General features: G+C 46.3%; 4 protein-coding genes across 5 annotated transcripts; 2 read left to right on the forward strand and 2 right to left on the reverse strand.

Annotated features, from left to right (window-relative positions):
- Window positions 1-5,157: 5,157 nt before the first annotated feature.
- Window positions 5,158-7,879, reverse strand: chst2b (carbohydrate (N-acetylglucosamine-6-O) sulfotransferase 2b). Its single transcript, XM_049749723.2, has one exon. The coding sequence runs from the start codon at window positions 7,363-7,365 to the stop codon at window positions 5,968-5,970; it is 1,398 nt and encodes a 465-aa protein (XP_049605680.1). The 5' UTR covers window positions 7,366-7,879; the 3' UTR covers window positions 5,158-5,967.
- Window positions 7,880-7,917: 38 nt separating this feature from the next.
- Window positions 7,918-14,590, forward strand: trpc1 (transient receptor potential cation channel, subfamily C, member 1). Its single transcript, XM_049749716.1, has 13 exons — window positions 7,918-9,320; window positions 9,822-9,976; window positions 10,044-10,145; window positions 10,217-10,419; window positions 10,493-10,624; window positions 10,716-10,911; window positions 11,021-11,357; window positions 11,966-12,105; window positions 12,184-12,333; window positions 13,358-13,542; window positions 13,614-13,815; window positions 13,919-14,113; window positions 14,182-14,590. The coding sequence occupies exons 1-13, from the start codon at window positions 9,155-9,157 to the stop codon at window positions 14,407-14,409; spliced, it is 2,391 nt and encodes a 796-aa protein (XP_049605673.1). The 5' UTR covers window positions 7,918-9,154; the 3' UTR covers window positions 14,410-14,590.
- Window positions 14,591-15,118: 528 nt separating this feature from the next.
- On the forward strand, window positions 15,119-22,451 carry cpa6 (carboxypeptidase A6). Of its 2 annotated transcripts, XM_049749724.2 has the most exons (12): window positions 15,121-16,019; window positions 16,114-16,227; window positions 17,063-17,138; window positions 17,218-17,342; window positions 17,487-17,601; window positions 17,739-17,840; window positions 17,902-18,006; window positions 18,487-18,597; window positions 18,676-18,766; window positions 21,391-21,593; window positions 21,675-21,759; window positions 21,862-22,451. In XM_049749724.2, the coding sequence occupies exons 1-12, from the start codon at window positions 16,009-16,011 to the stop codon at window positions 22,074-22,076; spliced, it is 1,353 nt and encodes a 450-aa protein (XP_049605681.1). In that variant the 5' UTR covers window positions 15,121-16,008; the 3' UTR covers window positions 22,077-22,451. The 2 variants fall into 2 exon arrangements, with proteins under 2 accessions (XP_049605682.1, XP_049605681.1); XM_049749725.2 differs by lacking the exon at window positions 17,218-17,342 and having other exon boundaries at window positions 15,119-16,019; window positions 17,509-17,601.
- LOC125986207 (M protein, serotype 2.1-like) lies at window positions 19,014-21,140 on the reverse strand. The gene is made up of 2 exons (XM_049749727.2): window positions 20,803-21,140; window positions 19,014-20,725 (listed from the first exon to the last, which is right to left on the reverse strand). The coding sequence occupies exons 1-2, from the start codon at window positions 20,881-20,883 to the stop codon at window positions 19,463-19,465; spliced, it is 1,344 nt and encodes a 447-aa protein (XP_049605684.1). The 5' UTR covers window positions 20,884-21,140; the 3' UTR covers window positions 19,014-19,462.
- Window positions 22,452-22,611: the final 160 nt, after the last annotated feature.

The raw sequence follows: 22,611 nt of genomic DNA on the forward strand, positions 1-22,611 counted from the left end.
ATATGTTGGGAAAAATGGAAACAATGGTAGCCATCTTGGGCAAATTTGTCTAGAAAAGGGATATTTTAGATGAATTTAATTCGGTTTTATTCCGAATAAATTTGGTCCATTCCGTGATGAGTTGGTGCTAGAGACTATCTCTCTCTCGATGTTGCTGATATCATCTCGGGACCATTAAAATGCTCTGATCTGAGGATCTGACGGGGCCTGGCTCATGATGAAAGATACGCGGTGTAGCTTCACGCAAGGACGTGGAGGTCAGAGTTTTTGTGGAGGGAAATGGAATAGCGGAAATCATGGAAATACGAAGGTTTGCAGTCATTGAAAGTCATCCGGTTCACCTTCGATCGGTGCTGTGAAATTCAAGCAAACCGGCTTCTTATTGTGGAGGCAGGGGAGGAGAGAAAACAACATTCCCAGATGGGAGGGAGGGAAAAAAACGACAGGATTTAATGATTTGGAGGGAGGCGGGAGTCACGGGGAGATAAATGGACCCGACTCGCTGCGGGACAATCAAGGGAGATGTTCATTTACTTATTCAGCCTCCGAGGCTAGAAACTATGTGACTCGATTCCATCCAATCACATCTTCATCGACGTGATTATGTAACTAGAATGCTACCTGGAATGAAACGCGCGGTTTTGTTTTGTGTGGTCTTATTTATCCTAAAGAAATCAAGAATACATTTTGCAGTTTTATCAAGCACTCTGGTTTGGATCCAAGGTGCTAAAAAGTGAATTAGTACAACCAGCATTTTGCGCTCGCGTTGTTTGGCTTGCGGCGTTTTCTCACAAGAAGAATCGTCGACTCATCAGCTGTCATTTGTTGTATGAACGCTGAGGCAAAACGTGGTGGCAGCAGCAGTGGTGTTGTTGTTGGTAGTGGTGTCGAGGGCTGGACGGGGTTCTCGTATCGATTCATCCCCCGCAGCAACGTGCCAAGAAGCCGCTTTCATAATCCTTCCTGCCTAAATAATTCATCACTTGTCCTCAAAATTTCATCAGCCACGATGGAGACAATTTCCTCCTCCGAGGTGGCGGTGTGGTTTCAAAACGTACAAGTAGCATGATGATGATGATGATGAGGCACCATAAACCGGAAGGGGATTGAGGTTGACCTTTGCGGTACACCCGTGTGCCTAACTTGGTCCCAGAGTGCTGGAAAGCTGCCCACTTAGCTTGGCTAATGGTGTGTGCCGTGTTTCCCGCTGTGATGGGTTCAAAGCAGGGGAAACCTTTCATGTATATTTTATGCTTCTTAATCTGGCCTTGCTAATAATGGAAAAGATCTGAGGAAGATGGTGAAGCGTGTTCAATTACACCAACGCATATCTGTCTGTCCATTCGCATCATCTTAGAAATATGTAAATATACTTGATTTTTTTGTAGATGAGTAGGGGTCATTTACAAATTCACAATTACAAGTTGTACTTTCGCACTAACCCCCCCCCCACCCCCAGCAGACTGAAAATATCCATCTTGTGGGTTGATGGCTCCGGCTCAAGACAAGATGTGATATCTATTATTATTGCTTCTTGGATATAGACCGGCCTTTTATGTTTTTATTTTTTCAAGGCTGCAGGAAGACAAACGGCGCTTCACTTTGTTGTTTAGTTCATCGTCACAACTCACGCATGACATCTCATTTGCAGTTAAGTCTGCACCATTGACTTGTTATGGCCATACATGTAAAAATAAGCACGGACTTATACCTGCTACTCAATGACTATGAACGGAGCATGAGCAACTCATAAGCGACGTCTGTCTTCACATTCTCACAAAAATGTAAGTATCTGAGTGAGTTTTGTGAGATCTGAATTTTTTTTTTTTTTTTGAGATACAAGCTAAAATCTGTGACATAATACATATACATATATATTAGGGTCCTGCTGTAAGGGATCGGACAATACAGCTAAGTGCGTAGCGACAGACTTTATTGCGGAAGGGGATGATGGGGGTGGCTGGCGCTGGGATTGCTGGCGCTGGAGCGGCGATTTGGCTAGGGTGGACAAGCAGTTCTGTGGATTCGAATTGTAAGTCAGATTCTCAGGGACAGATGAGCGAAGCATCACGGGACAGACTGACACTCGGGTCTGCGCTGGCGGCGCTGATATAGCGCTGTCCATGAACCCGTGGCAGGTGACGGCGATTCCACTGACAGGGGGGGCGTGGTCCTGTCGCAGGTGGCACCAGCACGTGACACCTGCATCTCTATGTCCACAAAAGACATTGTACAGCAGTTTAAGTCGAGCAACAAGCACAACTTTCCTGTCCCAAAAGTACTCTAATTTATTTTCTGTACTTCATAGTTACGTATGTAATTTGTGCTCAGTCAAGGTTTTTGTGAAGCCCCTAAAGCAATGACTTCCACATCATAGAATTATTAATAGCAGCATGAGTCGGCAGCTCAGGAGAAAAGTGGCCGGTGCTGCATCATCCTGGACAGAGTTTTTTCTCTTTTTTTTTTTTATCAGACTGAAGCTCAGCACACACACAAAAAAAAATCATAACACCAAGATGCCACCTAACCCTAATCCTAACCCTAACGGTTTCATTTCCATCCAGCGGATTACAAACTATCCCCACCACTACCACCTCGCTCCCTTTCCCTGCCCCTAAGCGGGATAATAATGGCTGCCAGTCAGACGATCGGCTCTAATTGCGGCGCTGTTTGTCGCTAATCAAAGGTTGAGCCGGCTGACATTTTCTTGCCGTGATCTACAGAGGATGAGGCTGATTTTGTTGAAATTGCGTCAAAAGGTCAAACCGTGGCGGGTCTTGACTTTTAGTGTGTGTGTGTGCATGTGTGTGTGTGTGTGTGTGTGTGTGTGTGTGTGTGTGTGTGTGTGTGTGTGTGTGTGTGTGTGTGTGTGTGTGTGTGTGCGTGTGTGTGTGTGTGTGTGTGTGTGTGTGTGCGTGTGTGTGTGTGTGTGTGTGTGTGATCTGCGTGTTTAATTTGATCATTTATTTTTTTTCCATCCAGACGATTGTCATCAATCTGGATTTGAGTCCGTCCGTTAATACGAAGCTTATCCGTCAGCATCTGCAAGCTGACGGCTTGTGAAATATTCCTTTTGTCTACGCCACTTTTCCCTGATTGCGTTTGTACTGCAAAAATTCCCAAGGGGGCATTTCTGTATTCCGCCGCTTTGCTTCTGCCTCCGCATTGCTACAGTGCTTCTTCGCAAATGCAGGTATGGCCCAATCTCATTTAACAATCTTTGGCATTTGTGCCGCATTGATTAATTAGGTGCACTCAGTCAGAAGTTGTTTTTTTATGTCCTACTAAATGGTCATACCGTTAAAAAGTCAATTTGCCAAATGCATCCTGCAATTAATATGATTATCTTTTAACCGGGTAGAATTCCAAACAGGTAAACCTCATAAAGTGAGCGTTGAGTGTTGGTTATTATTGATAGGAGCAAAACTAAACACGGGCGCAGTTAAATGGGAAAGCCCTCTCGAGTCTTCTGTCGACTCCATTACGGTTGCAACTAATCTAATCGGAGCGCTTAATGGCCTGGTGACCGGGCGCTGCACATTATTTTTACTTTATGGACTCACTGGACTCAAACACAAAGGCAGGATTTATGCTGAAGGTCCAAGAGCGCAATTTTATTTAAACCCTATGACCTCTTTTTAAAAAAAATATTATTATGAGGCCGTTTTTTGGCTCTAATACAGTTTATGGCATTAATTGATACATTTTTTTAATTTGGTGCCATAGTTTTGCATGTCTATTTGTATTAGAATCATCTAACCCAAAAAAATGTCATTTTTACAGGAGCTGGAACAAATTAATGGATTTAACAAAGAATTTTAATCAATAATCTAGTTGCAATTTGTTTCCTCTCAGATTCATTTCAGTTCATTTCAATGGGGGAAATTAATTTGATACATTATCAAATGGAGGGATATTAAATGACATGCACATTCTGAGAGTCCCCGAGTCGAACCCCGCAGAGGAGCAATTTGCTTGAATTCAGTGAAGTATGTATGCGCGTTCATCTTTAATTCACTGTTTTATCTTATGCGTGCTAAATTGCGCGGGTGACATCGGAGGTCATTTTGCCAGGTGGGACTGCTGCTTTGTGATTCAAGGCAAGTGCATTGACACTTCATTATAAAGGCAGCGGCGTACCAGACATACTTTTTTGACTTTTCAGGGCTGGTGTTTTAGTTTTTCCCTGTTTTAAAGAGATATTGTTTGCGATAGTTTCTATAAACACCTGCAGAAGGATGTGATTTGATCTTCCAGCGGGGTGGTCTTACCTCTGACTCCGGCTTCTCGGCACTCGTTGCCCCCGAAAGCAAAGGCCCTGCCTTGCAAAACCAACGGGGTCACCAAGCGCATTGGAGTGGAAACAGGCGGGCTGCTATCTTCTACAATGTCAGCCAAATTTGAATTTAACAAAGAGATCGTTGTGAGGACAATGTGAGCTTTCAATTGTGCGACGCGCATGCTTGGACAGTTTGGAGATACTACAGTGGAATGCTGTGTCGGGCTTTTTTTTTTGTTTTGTTTTAAAAATTAAAAACTATGTAAACTAGACTAAAGCTGAACAAATAATCGAATTCAAATCGAAAACATATTTTTGGCGCTGTTGATTCAGTGTCGACTAAACTGCTGTATAAAGAAGGCGACATTTTGAAATCAAAACTCAACCAGTCGTTTTTTTTCCCGAGAGAGCCGCAAAATTCTAGATGCTGGTTGTGTGTTTTTTGGTTTTTAGAATAGGCGACTGACTTGATAAAAGATCATATTGGGCATTAGAAGGATCCTCTGTGTTCAGAATGAATTTTTTTTTGTGGGGCAATTTAAAGGCACTGAAGTGTGAAGCGGCTGTTTCAATGCAAGGGAGAATAAACTGATGGCGAGAAGAAGATGAAAAAGAGGAAGGGAGTGGGGAGGAGCTCCCTCAGACTTTACTGTGTAATCTTGTCATTGTGGAAGCACACAATGACAAGATTACACTTTGCATGTGTCATTTTGGGGCCACTTTAAGCATCGAGAATCCTGGTTTTTTTTGTGTCTTCTCTCTTTTTTATCACACCACAACAAAGACTGAGTGGGGGAAAAAAAATATGACTGCAACCTCTGGTGTTAAATGTCAGTTCGCGTGCAATACCGAATCAATACACGGGATAAAAGGCGTAGTAACTCTTTGCTTGTTTACTGGATATTCTCCTCCCCCCATCACCACCACATAATGGAGGTCACGTGAGCGTTGGATGAGAGTAAAGCCAACGATTGTAAACATTGGAAAAACAAGACTGCTCACGTCGACGACAAGGACTTTGGCAGCTCCGCAGCAGTCGAGGCATTGTCCACAGTGCATCATCCCGCAAGGACAAAAAAAACAAACAATTGAAGTTGAAAATAATCTAGTCTGACGTTGGCCTACTCGAACATGGCATTGATTGTCTTTGACCTTAAACATTTTTTTTTTCATCCACTAGTTTCACTTGTACAAATGATATGGAGACTGGAAAACATTTTTTTTCTTCCAAACATTCAAAAAATAACATCCACTTTTAAATTTACACAAACGTCACAGCAGAGGTTCTCAAACTGGTGGCTGGTTCAAGATTCATACTTTGCTTGAATTATAATTTGCAAATTTATTTAAATCAAATTTGATATACCGATAGCACTGCAGGTATCGGTACTTGGTATCAAAGAGTGAATATTTGTATCGGTGGTATCGAACCCATCCCTAATTGTGATGATTGGATTGTAAGGTGGTCTTTGGAAAAACATTCTCAAGGAGCTCCCGACCCAGACCCAAAAAGTTTGAGAACCCCTGCGCAAAGAGATTTTCATTGTCATTAGTAGGCCTGGCAACGAATGGCATCCAGTGTTCCGATAGAAAAAAGCGATCGGTCCTTGCAGGCGCCGCTCAAAAGGCGCTACATTCCCAATGTGAGGCCAACGAGATTCCCCCACTTTGCGTCTTTGGCGGCGTCTTCACAGCTTGGAGTGCGTCAGTAATGATTTGCTCAGGTCCTTGGCCTCACCGGCGGTCCGCACACGCTCGTAGCCCAGCACAGACATGGAGTGATGGCAGTAGTCCTCCACCTGCTTGATCTGCTGGATGCTGAGCACCGTCCGCCAAGCGCTGGCCGCCTGCGTGGCGTTGCGCGACGACACGATGAAGGGCTTGGACGACGAGTTGGATCCGCTGGTCATGTTGAGGGCAAACGACTCGATGTCGCGGTTGGCCGTCAGATTGGCAAAGCGGTAGATGCCGCGCAGCGTCTTCACCGGGTTGTCCACCAGGTCCTCGTAACGCACGGCCATGTACTTGCCCTTGAGCCAACCAGGCGGGTTCAACGCCGTCCTCAGCGTCCGGGAGGTACGGTCACAGATTACCTCCATGGCGCCGATGGAGTGGTAGTCCGAGCCGTCCTTCTTGTTGGCCTTGTGGCTGGCATCCACGAACGGGATCCGGCGGAGTTTGGGGTCCCGGCTGCGCACCACCTGTAGGTTCTCCCGGATGAGGCCGTGCCGGGACTTGATGCGGGAGTTGGCTACCGCCCGCGGGTCTCGGACCAGGTGAATCACCTTCAGGTCTAAGGAGGGGTCCTCCATGAGGGGCGCCAGAACGTTGACGTCCAGAATGCGCACCCCTTTGATGACCACCGCGTTGTACTTGAGGCACTCGTCTTCTAGCAGCCGAAGGCTTTGCGGGGGGCACTTTTTGCACACCTTGTCATCCACCATCCCCACCATGTCCTTCCTGTAGGCCGAGCAGAGCGGGTAGGAGCACACCACCTTGTTAAGCGTGGCGCCGAACAACCCTAACGAGGTGAAATTTTTACCCCCGGGGCTGTTGTAAAGCTGAAAGACGGACAAGTCGCAGCGGTACAGCGAGCTCAGCATGTCGCGCGCCGCCCCTTGCAGAGACACGGCGTCGCCCGGGTACAGCTTCTGCCAGATGTGCCACATGGGCTCGTACAGGAAGAACACATCGGGGTTCTGGTTGAAGAGCTCGCCGAAGAAGGACGAGCCCGAGCGCCACGTCGTCAGCACGTAGATGAGTTGCCTCTTCTTGGCTAGCGAGGGCCTGTAGAGGTAGCGCATGTCAGAACGACCCTGGTAGGCGGCGCCCCTCATGGGGTGACTGCAAGGCTGCGGCTCCTTGGTCCACTTGTAGTTGGCCAAGTTGAGCATGGTGAGCACCAGGAGCAGGAAGTAGGCCGCATACAGCACAATCCGCTTCCTGCGCAGCACTTTCATCACGATGCCGGGCTGCGCTATTATCTTGGTATGGTTCCTGTAGGTCTTGAGCTTCCTGCCGAAGCCAGCATCCTTCTCCCAGGGTGCTGTCAACTTCAGCGGAGGGTGATATGTCTTGCCTCTCATCTGTGCCCACGACACAGCCCCCACCGCCCCAAAAGTGACTCTCCTTACATGCACACGAGACGTGGAGGGGATATGGAGAAGCAAAAAAAAAAGGAGGGGGGGGGGTCTAGACAAGGATGATTCTTTTATGTAATCCTCGCCGATCCCAAATCCGGCTATGATGTTTGGCGCTGCACTGCGCAACGGTCTTCATGGCAACGCCGGATGAGAGCGGAGGTAACGAGGAGGCGAGTCGTTATTGTCCCAGACGCCCATATTGGAGCCGGAGCACTCCCCCACGCGCTCTCGCCGCGGGACGCGTCCTCCTCCCACCCCCACTCCCGAAAATGCGCATCCCAGACAATAAAATAGTCCCCCCTCACTTCTCACCAGTCTGGCGAGGAGGCTTGGCGGAGCTCACCGCGACTCAATCCACATCCGCTGCAAGGAAGCCACACATACACATAAATGCGGTTTTTGGATATTTTGAAGAGCGTTTGCACACTTCCTCCCGTTTGGGTCCCGCTTTGACAAATACGTACACTGGACACATTCAATCTGAAGCTTAGGGCGAAGCTCCGCCCGCGGATTAACACCATTGGTTAGCTATATGATGTCATGTCGGCGTTTTGGCCTGCGATTGGTTGAGCAGGCCGTCGGTCTGACTAATGTTGTGACGTCCCATGTCTGAAAAAACGAGTCAAATCTGTTGATATTTTTACTTTATTCTATGATTTGAGACATACAAAAACATCAACATCATGACTGCGGTGGTTCAAAGTGATGCTTCATCGAACACTTGCGTTTTTTAGACTCAAATTTACACATTTGTGATTTTTGTCACAATATTGTGAAATATTGAATCCTGGTCGATTGACATCGTCACACAATGTGTATACTCTGTTCACCAAAATATGAAAAACTGAATGCACACGATTTAGATGATGTTGTAGCCTTAGACCCCAGCATTCTTCAATATTTACGCTCCTTTTCTGCATGTTCGGGCCTGTTCCGTGCACCACTTAGTTTTCCATGCAGCTTTCTCCCAAAGAGGGGGGAAATTATACTTCATATGTTAAGTTATTTTGCTCCCCTAAATTCATGTAACGGATTACATTAAATCTACGCGCACACTGCCCTCTGCTGCTTGTTACAACTACTGCATCTTATTGTAATTATAAAACACGTAACAGAACGTTATTGTTTACACTTGTACCATCCTATACAAATAGTTCTCAACGCAGCAGTACGACATTTCAGGGCGTCTAACATAATACAAATGTTTAAAAATGAAAACTAAAATCATATTGGAATCATAATCATAAGAGCATCGTTTATGCTTCATAATTGTATTTGTGTTTATTATTTTTTTTCTCAATTTTTATGGTATTGCTATCATCATTATCAAAATTACAATCACTGTACAGTATTTCGATGACGCGCTGAAAAGCTGCAATGAAAATGGGGGTCTTTTACGCAACCGACAGCTCCAGGCGCGCGCATGCGCAGTAGGCGCCTCGTCCCAAGCACCACCATCAGAAGCAGCAACAGCATCAGGACCACCGAGCTCTCCCCCCACCCCCATCTACGATGATGGCGCATGTAAACACGGCGCTCGTCCTCTCGTCTTCCCGGACCCTCAACCGCCACTTCCTGCCGTCGATCTGACGTCACGGCCGCGTTCTCGCGTGCATGCGTGCGTGCGCAAGCGAGCTTTGGACTCCGGCGGACATTGTAATGGTCACACCGCGAAGCGCTTGCAACAAAAGGCAGCCTTGAGAAACCCCCTCGGCTCCAGAGTAGGGGGGATATGCACGTCAGTGTTTGGAGCAGCTCGCTCTCTGTCGTGATGGCAGCGCTGTACCAGGGCACGGACGCTTCCTCCCCGGATAAATTCCTCGCCCTGAAAGACGTCAGGGAAGTGAAGGAGGAGACCACGCTGGATGAGAAGCTCTTTCTGCTTGCCTGCGAGAAAGGTCAGTGCACAATCAAGTGTTATTATGACATGGACAAAAGTATTGAAACACCTCCATTCTTAGTTGCCCCATCATGGGACGATTGTGTGCTTGCATTGTTTGTTTCGGATTAATTCAAACCCAAATTAGATTTATTTTTGGGTGAAAGATGAAAAGAGGGTCAAAAGAGCGACTGCACATAATTTCTGGATTTGCTGTAATTCATGAAAAAATATAGGTACAAAAACCTTGATACTTATAGTGTATGATCAAATTGGCTGGTGCGCACAAAAACCTGACCACCTCTTGCAGAGGAAGCATAAAGGAACGAAGGCATGTGGATGGGACGTTGACAGGCAGGACACAAAACAGCACTCGTGACCATATAAAGTATCCAAACGTGGCCCAGAAACCGGAGCAGCCCTTTGTGGGAGCTGTAACTGTAAACAGGAACTAGCCGGAAGCAGAACACCCTACTGGGATTGCTAATCCGTGTCGACTCAGCGCTTCTTTGGTCATCAGGTGACTACTACATGGTGAAGAAACTACTGGAGGAAAACAGGCACGGCGAGCTCAACGTCAACAGTGTGGACGTGCTCGGCCGCGACGCCGTCACCATCACCATCGAGAACGAGAACCTCAACATTCTGCAGCTTCTGCTCGAGCACGGCTGTCAGGTAGTAAACACACACACACGTCGGCTGTTTTTGTTTGCGTCGTACTCTGAGCTTTGTTGCCTCACAGGCCACCGACGCCCTGCTGGTGGCCATCGACTCGGAAGTGGTGGGAGCTGTGGACATCCTCCTCAACCACAGACCCAGACGCGCATCCAAGCCATCTATCGCCGTGAGTCCTGAAGAAAAAGAACTGTCAACACAGTAAAATCGCAATAGCTAATTAAATTTGCCGCCTTGTAGAAACTAATGCAACGAATCCAGAACCCCGAGTATTCCACGACCATGGACGTGGCTCCTGTCATCCTGGCGGCGCACAGGAACAACTACGAAATTCTGACCATGCTTCTGAAGCAGGATATCTCGCTGCCACGGCCGCACGCCGTCGGATGCGAGTGCACGCTCTGCAACGCCAAGAACAAGAAGGACAGCTTGCGGCATTCCAGGTGCGAAGAAATAGAAGACCCAGTTAACTTATCTGTTCCAAGCTAATTTTCCCCTCTTTTCTCTGGAGGTTAGGTTCCGCTTGGACATCTACCGCTGCCTAGCTAGCCCTTCGCTCATCATGCTAACAGAGGAAGACCCCATCCTCAGGGCCTTTGAGCTGAGCACAGATCTCAAAGAGCTCAGCCTGGTGGAGGTGGAGTTCAGGTGCTTCCTGACACTAACAGAGAAATATTTTGCGTCTCCGGATTTGTTGTCGCTACCATTAACGCTTCTATTGCCGCGCCTGATTGTGCAGGAACGACTACGAGGAGCTAGCCAAACAGTGCAAGATGTTCGCCAAGGACCTGCTGGCTCAGGCTCGCAACTCCAGAGAGCTGGAGGTCATCCTCAACCACACGTCCAACGAGGATCCGGTGGACAAGCGGGGGCTCCTGGAGGAGCGCATGAACCTCAGCCGCCTCAAACTGGCCATCAAGTACAACCAGAAGGAGGTCAGTCAGACAACGAGCGGTTTTTGCTCACACTTCTCTCCGCACGATAAACTGTTGACCATCATGGCCTGAAAGTTGGATGAGTTCTTTGCGCGCATGTGCTTTTCAGTTTGTGTCCCAGTCCAACTGTCAGCAGTTCCTCAACACGGTGTGGTTCGGCGAGACGGCCAGCTACCGTCGCAAGCACACCTGCCTGAAGATCGCCACGGTGCTGAGCGTGGCCGTGCTGTGGCCGCTGCTGTCTTTCTGTTACCTACTGGTGCCGCGTTCCCGCGTGGGCCAGATCATCCACACGCCCTTCGTCAAGTTCATCATCCACAGTGCTTCCTATTTTACCTTCCTACTACTGCTCAACCTCTACTCGCTAGTCTACAACGAAGGCAAGAAGAACACCATGGGCCCGGCGCTGGAGATGATAGACTACCTCCTCATCCTTTGGATCATAGGTGGGCTCAAAATGCTATGTTAGCCTGCTCATTTTGTGATAATTGTATGTCCATGTTCCTGCAACTGCACATGTCCGTGTTCCTGCAACTGCATAACTCTTGATCCAATGAGGCCAATCATATCCTTTAATTTGATGTCTAATATTGCCTAGTGGAGCATAAATGAGACATTTGCGTTATGAGCCTGGCTTCAGTCCAGCAGGGCTGTACTGTCTGTCCATAATGCTATCAGGCGTGTACACAACAAATAGCTATCTTGATTCTAAACGATAGAGAGCTTGCTTTCACCAAATCGACATCCGCTCTTGAGTGATGACACGTGCTCAAGATCACGTGAGGCTGTTTAGACAGGGTGTCCGCTGCCAAGAAAGCATTAGCGCTATGGTTGACTCGCTGGAATGGCTGTCCGCCTTCTCGACCGTGATGGTTTGACTCATGCTCGCGGCAGTCAGGCAGAAGCTCGTCGTTCGGGCAGTCGTAACTCACCACGGTAACAACCCCTGATAGCTTTTCCAATGTCAGGTATTAGCTTTGGATTTTGTCATACAGAAACGAGCTAGCAGATCTAAATAGGACAGTTGGGTACAAAAATTAACTGTGTCCTTCAGGAATGGTGTGGTCGGACGTGAAACGTCTTTGGTACGAGGGGCTGGAAGACTTCCTGGACGAGTCGAGGAACCAGCTGAGCTTTGTGATGAATTCCCTTTATTTGGCTACCTTTGCCCTCAAGATAGTTGCTAACAGCAAGGTACACACACACACACACACACACACACACACACACATATACACACATATTCACACACATGTTTTCTTTCCTCCGCAGTTCAAGAATGTAGAGGACACCGAGAGAAAGAACTGGGATGCTTTCCATCCCATCCTGGTAGCCGAGGGCTTGTTTGCCTTTGCCAACGTCCTCAGCTATCTGCGCCTCTTCTTCATGTACACCACCAGCTCCATCCTGGGGCCGCTGCAGGTAGGAGAGTAATGTTACTTACTTTGAAATAGGCCATTGTGCGTGGGATGCAGTGATGGATGAGAGAAGCACATCTGTGAAAGAACAGCTCTGGAAAAAAAAGTGTTATGTCATCGCTGTTGTTGAAAGGACAAAAATCGGAAGATTAGCGTCGGGGTGCATGAAGCGGATGCCCACGTGTTTCCACATGTGTGAGTCAGTCGGTGCTGTTAAGGCTGTCTCTCATTTTACCTTGAGAATTCTCATCTGACTAATATCACCAAGTAAGAGGAAAGAGTGAATGGTGCATATGTCAGATCTGGTACATAGAGGTCTGGAATTGAAAAGTAAACAAACCTAGCATCTTTAAAAATAGAGTTGATGAGGTCCCGACCCGCTGCGTTCCTCAAAGATGAGCTTCTTGACAAAACAAACATGGTGGAAGATTTCAGTAAATAGGAATATAGTCAAAGGGACACAAAATGGCGGGCCACAGAATCTTGGCTCCAGGCAACCCTTGGTTAATTTTGATGTCCCTTTGGAAGTACAACCCTACAAACCGTTTGAAGACAATAGAGGATTTCCAGGGACATAGGTCCTTCTTGGAATCTGGAGAGAAATGGAATCAGGAACAGTCAGATAAAACCTGGGCCATATGACCATTCAGTCCGGGAAGAGACAACGTCGGATGACTGGTAGTTAAATCTTGTGTGGTGCCAGATGAAGAACATGACCTGCATTGACCAGGACATAAGACCATTGATCCATAAGACATTGGAAGTATTCAGGAAATTATGATTCAAGGTTCCAAGGAAAAAAGGAGGTATGATTTGACATCCTCATGGTATAAAAGCGCTTGAAACTATGAAAAACATATGGGGATAATTCAGGGTGACGTGTCGTTAAACCCCAAGTACATGTGGAATAAAGCAAATGACAACCGCAAGACTCTCGTAAAAATAAACTATAAAATTGGGCTCATAAAATTGTGGTACAAGAGAATCAGTCCCGTAAATGTCTCGGCTGGCTCTTTATTTCTCGGCAGATCTCCATGGGTCAGATGCTGCAGGAGTTCGGTAAGTTCCTGGGTCTATTCCTGCTGGTCTTGTTCTCCTTCACTATCGGACTCACCCAGCTCTACGGAAAGGACCGGAAAGATCCGGATAAGAGTCCGCCTAGCGACTGCCAGGGTATTTTTTGCCAGCAGCAGAGCAACGACGCCTTCCACACGTACGTCTGGGTGTCAGTCAAAAGCGAACGTCGGGCTCAAGCCATCGTTTATGTCGTTCTCGTCTTCGCAGGTTTATGGGCACGTGCTACGCCCTCTTTTGGTACATTTTCTCGCTGGCTCACGTGGCGCTCTTCGTGACCCGCATCAGTTACACGGAGGAACTGCGCTCTTTTGTGGGCGCTCTGATTATCGGAACCTACAACATCGTGGTGGTCATTGTGTTGACTAAGCTGCTGGTGGCCATGCTCCATAAAAGTTTTAGACAAATTGCTGTGAGTATGACACTTTAAAATTTTCGGGTCTGGTGTCTGGATTTCAAATCAGGGTACCCAACCAGATCATCTTAATGAATCCATCTTTGTGATTGTTTAATAGAATCACGAAGACAAGGAGTGGAAGTTCGCTCGAGCCAAATTGTGGCTAAGCTATTTTGACGACAAGTGTACGATGCCACCCCCATTCAACATCCTGCCCTCGCCCAAGACTGTCTGCTACCTGCTCACCAGTATGAGCAAGTGGATCTGCTCACATACCTCCAAGGGACGGGTCAAGAGACAGAACAGCCTGAAGGTAAGACCAATCGCTCAGGTGGTGATTTTCTGGAAAATGCATCACGGCTGCTTTGCTCTCCCGCGCAGGAATGGAAGAACCTGAAACAAAAACGTGACGAGAACTACCAGAAGATTATGTGCTGCCTGGTGCATCGCTACCTGACATCCACGCGGCAGAAGATGCAGAGCACCGACCAAGCCACCGTGGAGAACCTCAACGACCTGCGCCAAGACCTGTCCAAGTTCCGCAACGAGATGCGGGACCTGCTGGGCTTCCGTACTTCCAAATACGCCATGTTCTACCCCAGGAGCTAGAAACCTTTTTACCTTTCCTCCTGACTTCTCCTCCTGCTACTCATTTATTCTTTGAGAGGAAAACACAAACTGACTGACTAAGGCGAAGTAGAAACACAATCCATGCATTCTCCCGTTTTTCTAAAGACAGGAATCCGTTGTTTTGAACAGAGATACCAATAAATATGTATGCAAAATTTCACCGCGGGGTGCAATGTTTATGCCCCGCCCCCAATTTTATGACATCAAAGTACAGGCATTTTTTTAACGTACCGGTTCTCGAACAAATCGGAATTCGAACGAAAAATTCGAGAATTTTTTGCTTCGGTTGTCGAACAAAATTCGGAGGTCGAACCTCGCGAGATGAGCCGAAAGGACCCGAGAAAACTCGACCGCGCGGCCCGGATGCCGACTGACTCCGTTCGTTATTGTTATTTCGTTACTTTGGGGATTGTATTAACCCCTAATCATGCCTCCAAAGAAAGCAAATGGGAGCAGTAAAGCCATCCTAAAACTCGACGACGCTTTTAAAGCAATGCGTCAGTGAGCGCCCGGCGCGCTGCGGTAGCGCGATCTAACCAAATTAAGCTCCCTGCGCACTGAGGTCCACTTAAATTTTGGAAAGTACATCAAGACTTTAAAAATATTTTATAAATTTCAGCGACGGCTCTGCCACAATAATGTGACCAGCGCAGTGCAGTTGCGCGGTCGGCGGCACGCTACGGTTGCGCGTTCGGCGGTGCGCTGCAGTTGCGCGATCAGACAAAAATGCGCAAATGAAAACATGCTTTAAAAAGGCGTTTTTTTAGTCTTGGGACGGATTAAAACATTTTCCATTATTTGTAATGGGAAAAATAGATTCGGAATTCGACTGATTCAGTTCTCGAATCACCTTCTGAAACGGATTGTGGTCGAAAACCGAGGTTTGACTGTACTGTGTACTATATGTTTAAAACAAGAACAGCGTTCAACTCGGAGAAACACTATTCTCTAGTCGCCTTTTCTATTACTGCAAGTCTCTCAACTGCTGTGATGCATATTTGCCCCTGCCAGAGGCCATTGAAACTCGGAGAAATATTATCCTTTAGTGGCCTTTGCTGTTACTGCAAGTCTCTCCCAATGGCTGTGATGCATATTTGCCACCGCTAGAGCATGCCATTGATTTGAACTAAAATTATCGTCTTGCCTGCATGCAATATAGGCCTACATCATGCACGAAATATTAGAAAATATGAAAATATTACAAAATAAAATTAAGTATTAGACGAAACACAAAAGTGACTAGAATGACCCAAAAAAAGCATTGTCGTCACCGGCATTCTTACATACCATTAAAGTGAGAAAAGAAATAAACCAAGAAACAAACTACTATTAGTATATAATACAAGTGATGCTCTCAGGAATACTAGATTGCAGTTGAAGATCAGTTTTTAGTATTTTTATTGCATTTCTGAGACTCCTATCTGGTTGGTGAATGCGCGTGCGCAGTGGAGGAATCCCACCGTATATCACGTGACCCGGCTCGTCGGCCAAGCAGCCTGGTTTAAAACCAGGAGAGGTGCGAAATCCTCCCCCCTTCTTCCTCCATCACCTCCTCCTCTTCTTCGCGTTTGGCCCTTCATGCGCATCAGGTGTCAAAAACCTTTCAGTCTGAGTTGGACCGAGTGGACTCCAGTCACTGGACCAACTTCATCCTTCGAACTTTAACGTACTTTTTTTTATTAGCCACAAGATGATAGTGGACTTCGGGTGGGCATTTCGACTTTTTTTGCTGCACAGTGTGATAATTTTCAGCGGTGTGCTATGCGCGCACTCACTCTACAAGAACCGCTACGCTGGGTGAGTAGAGGAAGACCCCCACCTCCCTTCCACCCCCGTTTTCCATTCATGTGTGGCCATGAGGGATGCAATTGCAATCAGATGTGTCACAGGGGTAGATTTTCTCATAGCGCGAACAAAGAGAGGCTCTATATGTGCTTTTTATTGATTTAAGACCTGCATGCAAGAATGTGTAGCGCTTTGAAACATTTACACCTGGACGGTTTTTTTTTGTTGTTGTTGTTTTTTGGAGTGAGGAACTCATCTGTAACTTCAAGAAAGTCTTTGAAGTAAATGTTTCAAAATTCCAAACTGTAGTGCAAGTGGAAAATACCAAATAGAGGATGGGGCAAAACAGCCGCCCGCCCGCGGAGTTCATCCTTTCTGCTAGCTGAAGTGAGTTTTGACGAAGCACTCTGACATCTGAATGGAGCTTTTGATGAAGAGCGGGAGGTGGGAGCCACCTCGTCTCATTTCTTCCTCCATCCACAACATATATAAGCAATGTACTGTATATTGATGTATTTTGGAGGGATGTCAAATAAGAGTAGTCTCCTTGACAAATTACTCTAAGTGCACTTTTTACATGTTACCTGGAAAATAATCAACGCATTGTTTCATTGGTACATATGCTGCTCCAGGGTGTGCCTAATATAGTGGCTGAAGTCCTTTTGTCACTCTCACTGACGCCTTCACTTCCTGTGCGACATTGTAAAACCTTTTAGTGAGTGCATACACACACAGCAAACGACCAAACCATTAAATATGTGAGCCATGACGCTCGCAATGCAAGCCCGAAGGCACTTTGACATCAATTTCAATTGACAGAAGAATAAAACACTTGTTATTTTTGCAGCGATCAAGTCTTCAGGATAAGCCCCAGTAATGACGACGAGGTTTGCACCCTCAAGAACGTTCTGGAAAGCATGAAGGTTGGTTCTTAAAAATAGTTGGATTGTGTATGTTGACATGAACTAGCACTGTATTACAATTTTGTTTTATGCGTTAAAGGTGGATTTGTGGCAGCCCAACAGCGTTTCTCTGATTAGCCAGAATGCTACAGTGGATGTGCACATTAAACGCAGAGACACACGACGACTACATGCCGCCTTAAAGCAGGAACATATCAACTATAGGTCTAGCGTTTTGTCATATTAAATTTCATTGTATTGGATTATTGGGGTAAAAAGTAGACGACAGGCCACATCTCGCAGCAGACATTTTCTAATACAGCTTCATAATATTCTTTATAACGTGACGTCAATCTTCTCCTCCCGCAGCGTTTTTATCTCTAATCTGCAGCAGGAAATTGAAAGGCAGACAAGGCGTCGCTCGTCCCGCAAACGAAGGTCGGACAGTCAATACGACTACGAGATCTACCACTCCTTGGAGGAGGTAAACTTCCTCCGATGTTATTGTGTATAGTTTTAGACTTTTGGGCAGGTCTATCACGGGTAGAAAGCCAGAAGAACTAATTCCTGAAAAGACACAGGAAGTCAGCCATTTTGGTCATGTTTATTCCCACCGTCAAGATCCAGAGTTGGATGTTTGAGATGAACACAACTCACCCTGACCTGCTCAACATGTTCTCCATTGGGAAGTCGTACGAAGGGCGACCCCTTTACGTCCTTCAGGTAAGAAGCGTGAAGAAAATTCAAAATAAATACTGAACTGACAAGGTTTATCCGCTGCCAGCTTGGAAAGAGAAGTCGGCCGCAGAAAAAAGCGGTTTGGATCGACTGTGGGGTTCACGCCAGAGAGTGGATAGGACCCGCTTTCTGTCAGTGGTTCGTCAAAGAGGTACAAATCTATATGTGAAAATATACAATATATTGTATGTGCCCCCACTAGTCTAAACATGTCACTATGATTAATATTGTGTTTGTGGAATATGAGTTTGGCAGCAAAATTCAACTGTTTGGGGTTTTTTTTTTCCATCTCAGAGGGCGGCCATTTTGTCACTTGCTGTTGCTTGAAAATTACATCACAATTGGCCTGATCTCAGTTGGTTTTTTTTGTCATTACTCATCTTTGGCCAAATAAATGGGCATTATAAGGACAATTCAACCCCCACATGAATTTTGCTACGAGCAAAAATAAATAAATAAATAAATTTTTATAATCATGTAGTATGCTTGATTGGCCACAAGAGTTCAGGGTCTCATTGTCGTAAAGTCTTCAGCATTTTGAAGACCTTGACATTAGTTTTTCACTCTTAATTTTCACTTTGCAGGGACTTTAAAGGGCGCGCTTGATTTATTCTGTTATATAAAATTACAGGCGCTGAATTCATATCGGTATGACTCAGCAATGAGGCGATTGCTCAACCAGCTTTATTTCTACATCATGCCCGTCTTCAATGTGGATGGATATCACTTCAGCTGGACTAAGGTATTTGGACCAATACAAACAGATGACAATAAACATCTACAGGACCAGAAAAGCTATAGCTTTAAAATGTCTGTGCAGGATCGCTTCTGGAGGAAGACACGGTCCAAAAATCGCAAGTTCCACTGTCGAGGCGTGGATGCAAACAGGAACTGGAAAGTCAAGTGGTGTGGTGAGTGTGATCACAAAAAGCGTAAAGCATTCTAAAAATATTTACAAAATACTAAAATTAAAAACGCAGGTCAGTATGTTTGTATCTCAATTTCTGTCAGGTATAATAAATAATAAATTAAATATGGAAAAATTATTAAGCTACTTCATAGTACCTTAAAATGATTTTAAATGAGGATACATATATTTAAGAAGTTATCATGCTCCTGTATTTTTTTTAGATTAAATTAATAATTATGGATTATAACTGGGTTGATTCAATTTATTTCATTAATTCATTTTCCGTATGCAATCTGGAAATCATTTGAAGTAAACAACGTATGTAATTATTTCAATACATTTGTTTTGGGGTTTTTTTATTAACAAAAGTGTATTTGTTTATAATGTACGAAACAGCATTGAATATATGTATTTTATGACAATGTAAATAATGGAACCTCAAAAAATCAAACACAACATTTCGCCTCAATATAGTTTTTTTGCCCCACTGGTACAAGTGCAAAAATAGTTTAACCGCCATTTAGGAATTGCGCAATCAATCTTGTCACTTGGCTTCGGCCATATCTTCCATGATGATGAGCACACTCCTTGGACAGCGTTACACAAATCAAAGCAAGCAACAAGAGCAAAACAGACGGTTTGGATGCTCGTTGAACTGAAGACATTATATAGTGGCACCATATTTTATATAAAGATGTCAGAGAGAGCCGAGATCGAGGTCGCCTTCAACAGTCTCAGCGTGCAGATGCTCTGGAGTCTCCGGGTGAACTTTAACAAGCTGCGATGTCAACTTCTCCATGTCGGCAAACAAGGTAGCTAGCAGGTGGTCCTTCTCCTGCAGGGCCTGGAAGCTGTGCCTGCGCATGTGCTCCCACTCAGCTTTGAACTGCTGCCACTCACTGTTGATGGCCTCCACCATGGTCTTGGCGTTCTCCTCTGCGCTCCTTTTGAGCTCCTCGCATTCTTGCATCCAATACTTGCGCACATTGGTCGTTTCCTGACGAGAGGTGGCCAGAGCATCCCGAAGCTCGCCAGCTTCGATTTGCTTCTTCTGCAGCTTCTCAGACAAGCCCCGCGGCGTCCGAACCTCGTTTAGAGCTTCTCGGAGCATCTGCCTCTCCTCTCGGTGGTGTTGGTGCTCCAGTTCCATCTCTCGCGTGAGAGCGGCTATAGCCGCGGCGAGTTCCTCGTCCACCAGCGTCTTGGCCTCCCGCTGGACCTTCAACTCCTCCTTCAGACGCTCGACAGACTTTTGCAGCTGGGAAGCCTCCGTTTCCAATTTGACGATCTGTGCGGCGTGGTCCACTCTGACCTGGCAGTTGTCTTTGGTCAGCTTGGCGATCACGTCATCTTTCTCTCTGATGCTTCGGTTCATGTGCCACTGCTGGCGTTCCAATTCTGCCTTGTAGTAGACGGCGGTGTCGTTGCTGTGCTTCTGGAGGCTTTGCAGCTTGCCGTTGAATTCAGCCGCCATCTCCTCGGCGTGCCACTGGGCGTTCTCCCACTGAGCGTGCAGCTGGGCCGCCGCCTCCTGCTCACGGACACTCCACCACTGCTGCCACTCAGCGTTGACGGCCGCCACGATGTTCTCTGAGTCGTCCTCACAGGCCCTCTTGAGCAGGTCGTGCTCCTCCATCCAGTACTGCCGCACCTGGACCGTTTCACGCTGGGCCGCCGCCAAAATGTCCTGAAGGACTCCCATCTCATGCTCCCTTTCCCGCAGCTTCTGCTCAATGGCTGGGGCGCTCTGGTCGCTCCTGGCCTCGTCCAGAGCCTTCTGGAGCCTCTGCCGCTCCCTGTGGTGGCTCTGGCGCTCACTCTCCATCTGCACTCTCAGGGCGGTGTTTTGAGCGACCAGATCACGGTTGGAACTCTCGCTGTAGAAGAGCGCCCGCTTGAGGCCACTCTGTTTGGTGTAACCTCCTTCCGCCACTATTGCCTGATGCCGTTGGTGGTGCGTCTAAAACGACAGTTAAGACCTCTGAGTGTACCCAAAGTGCAGACACAACTTGATACATTCCCAAAAGGTGAACTCACCCTCCGTGGATAGTCCGCTATCGGCGTGCTCGTATACTCCCTGCTGCCCACGCTTGGGCTCTCACTCCCCAAGTCCTCCATGCTGTTGTTTGCTAATTAGCCATCACCACTGAAACTTTTTCTAGGTCACCTAATGCAGTGCGATTGGCGGAAAAAAAAATTTGATAGTGAAGAAAAGGGAGAGTTGATGGCGGCAAAGCCCTCCAGTCACAAAGGGCGATGTAAAGAAAATGTCATTTTGTGGGCTTTGTGATCAAGGTGCTGACACTGGTATGACACGCGTAAATTTCATGACCTCATCATCTGAAGTACATGAAGTACTAATTATAACTATACACCCACCAATAACAAACATTGTAAAATATCTATGACAGTGTCAATCTCACCTGAGCATTATACAAACATCAGCATACTTAGCCGTGTTAGCTTAGCTGGCTAACTGCTATCATAACATTAGCATTTGGTTAATTAGCATGATTTGGTGCAGACAAAGGTGGGCTTCTTGATCATTTTAAGAGCCATGCCTACAAATGGAGCAAAAGATATATCCCAAATGTAAAAATAAAACGGATTCACTCTGTTTTGCAGAAGAGGGGGCGTCGTCTCACCCTTGCGACGACACCTACTGCGGACCCTACCCCGAATCCGAGCCCGAAGTACGGGCTGTCGTCCAGTTCTTGCGCAAGCACAAGAAGCGCGCCAAGGCCTACATTTCCGTACATGCATATGCCCAAATGCTCCTCTACCCGTATTCGTACAAGTACGCTGCCATCCCCAACTTTAACTGCGTGGTAAGACCGTCGAGTGAAGAATAATAAACCTGGGTCAAATCCTGTCATCCGCGGGCTTTGTGGTTGTTCAAATGATTGCAGGAGTCTGCAGCTCACAATGCAGTGACAGCACTGTACTCGGCCTACGGAGTCAAGTACAGATATGGACCTGCTTCCACGACCCTATGTGAGTATACATTCTTGTGACAAATATTCTATACTGGTGTCTCAGAAGCTCTATGGGCTTCTCAGTGCGGCCGGAATTCCTCACAGTTCTTCTGTCATAAAGATGTTAGCTCGGGCAGCTCTATGGACTGGGCCTACAGGAACGGGATCCCATACGCGTTTGCCTTTGAGCTGCGGGACACGGGCTACTTTGGCTTCCTACTGCCAGAGACCCTCATCAACCCCACGTGCACCGAAACCACTCGGGCGGTGAAGGCCATTGCATCGGGCCTGCTCAAAAAGTGCCACACGGACGCGGAAGCCTTCCCGTACATATAAATGCACTCACCATGTGTTTTTTAGACCATGATAATATACAACATAAGAACCATAAGCTGCCATTGAAGCACTTGTCTTTCATCATCTAGCAGCACTTTTTGGTAAAGATTCAACATTCAAGTGACCTGCTTAGAACTTGCTGTGGATGTGTATGTTACGATTGCCTTCATTACTGCAACATTGTCTGGGTATCTCATTTGCTATAGCCAAATCATTATTAGTAAGGGTAGTCGTACCTTGTCATTTATTACTCAGGTATGGATCACATATGTTGAACTTGATATTTTAACTGTGTGTATATGTGTGATTATGTACTGGAATAAATTAGTTGTAACAGACTGATTTTTTGATAAATAAAACAGAACACAAAATGTAGATATACTGGGAGGGTATGCTTTTTAATGTTGTCATACTGTATTGAAAAAAAATAAAGGAGGTAAAAAAAAGAAAATATTGTACTGCTTAAATAATACAGTTGAACAATAGCAATAAATATAATAATTACTGCACATAGAATATGTAAATCCATATGTTT

Source organism: Syngnathus scovelli, chromosome 18 (genome assembly GCF_024217435.2).
Source record: "Syngnathus scovelli strain Florida chromosome 18, RoL_Ssco_1.2, whole genome shotgun sequence".
Classification (NCBI taxonomy): Eukaryota; Metazoa; Chordata; class Actinopteri; order Syngnathiformes; family Syngnathidae; genus Syngnathus; species Syngnathus scovelli.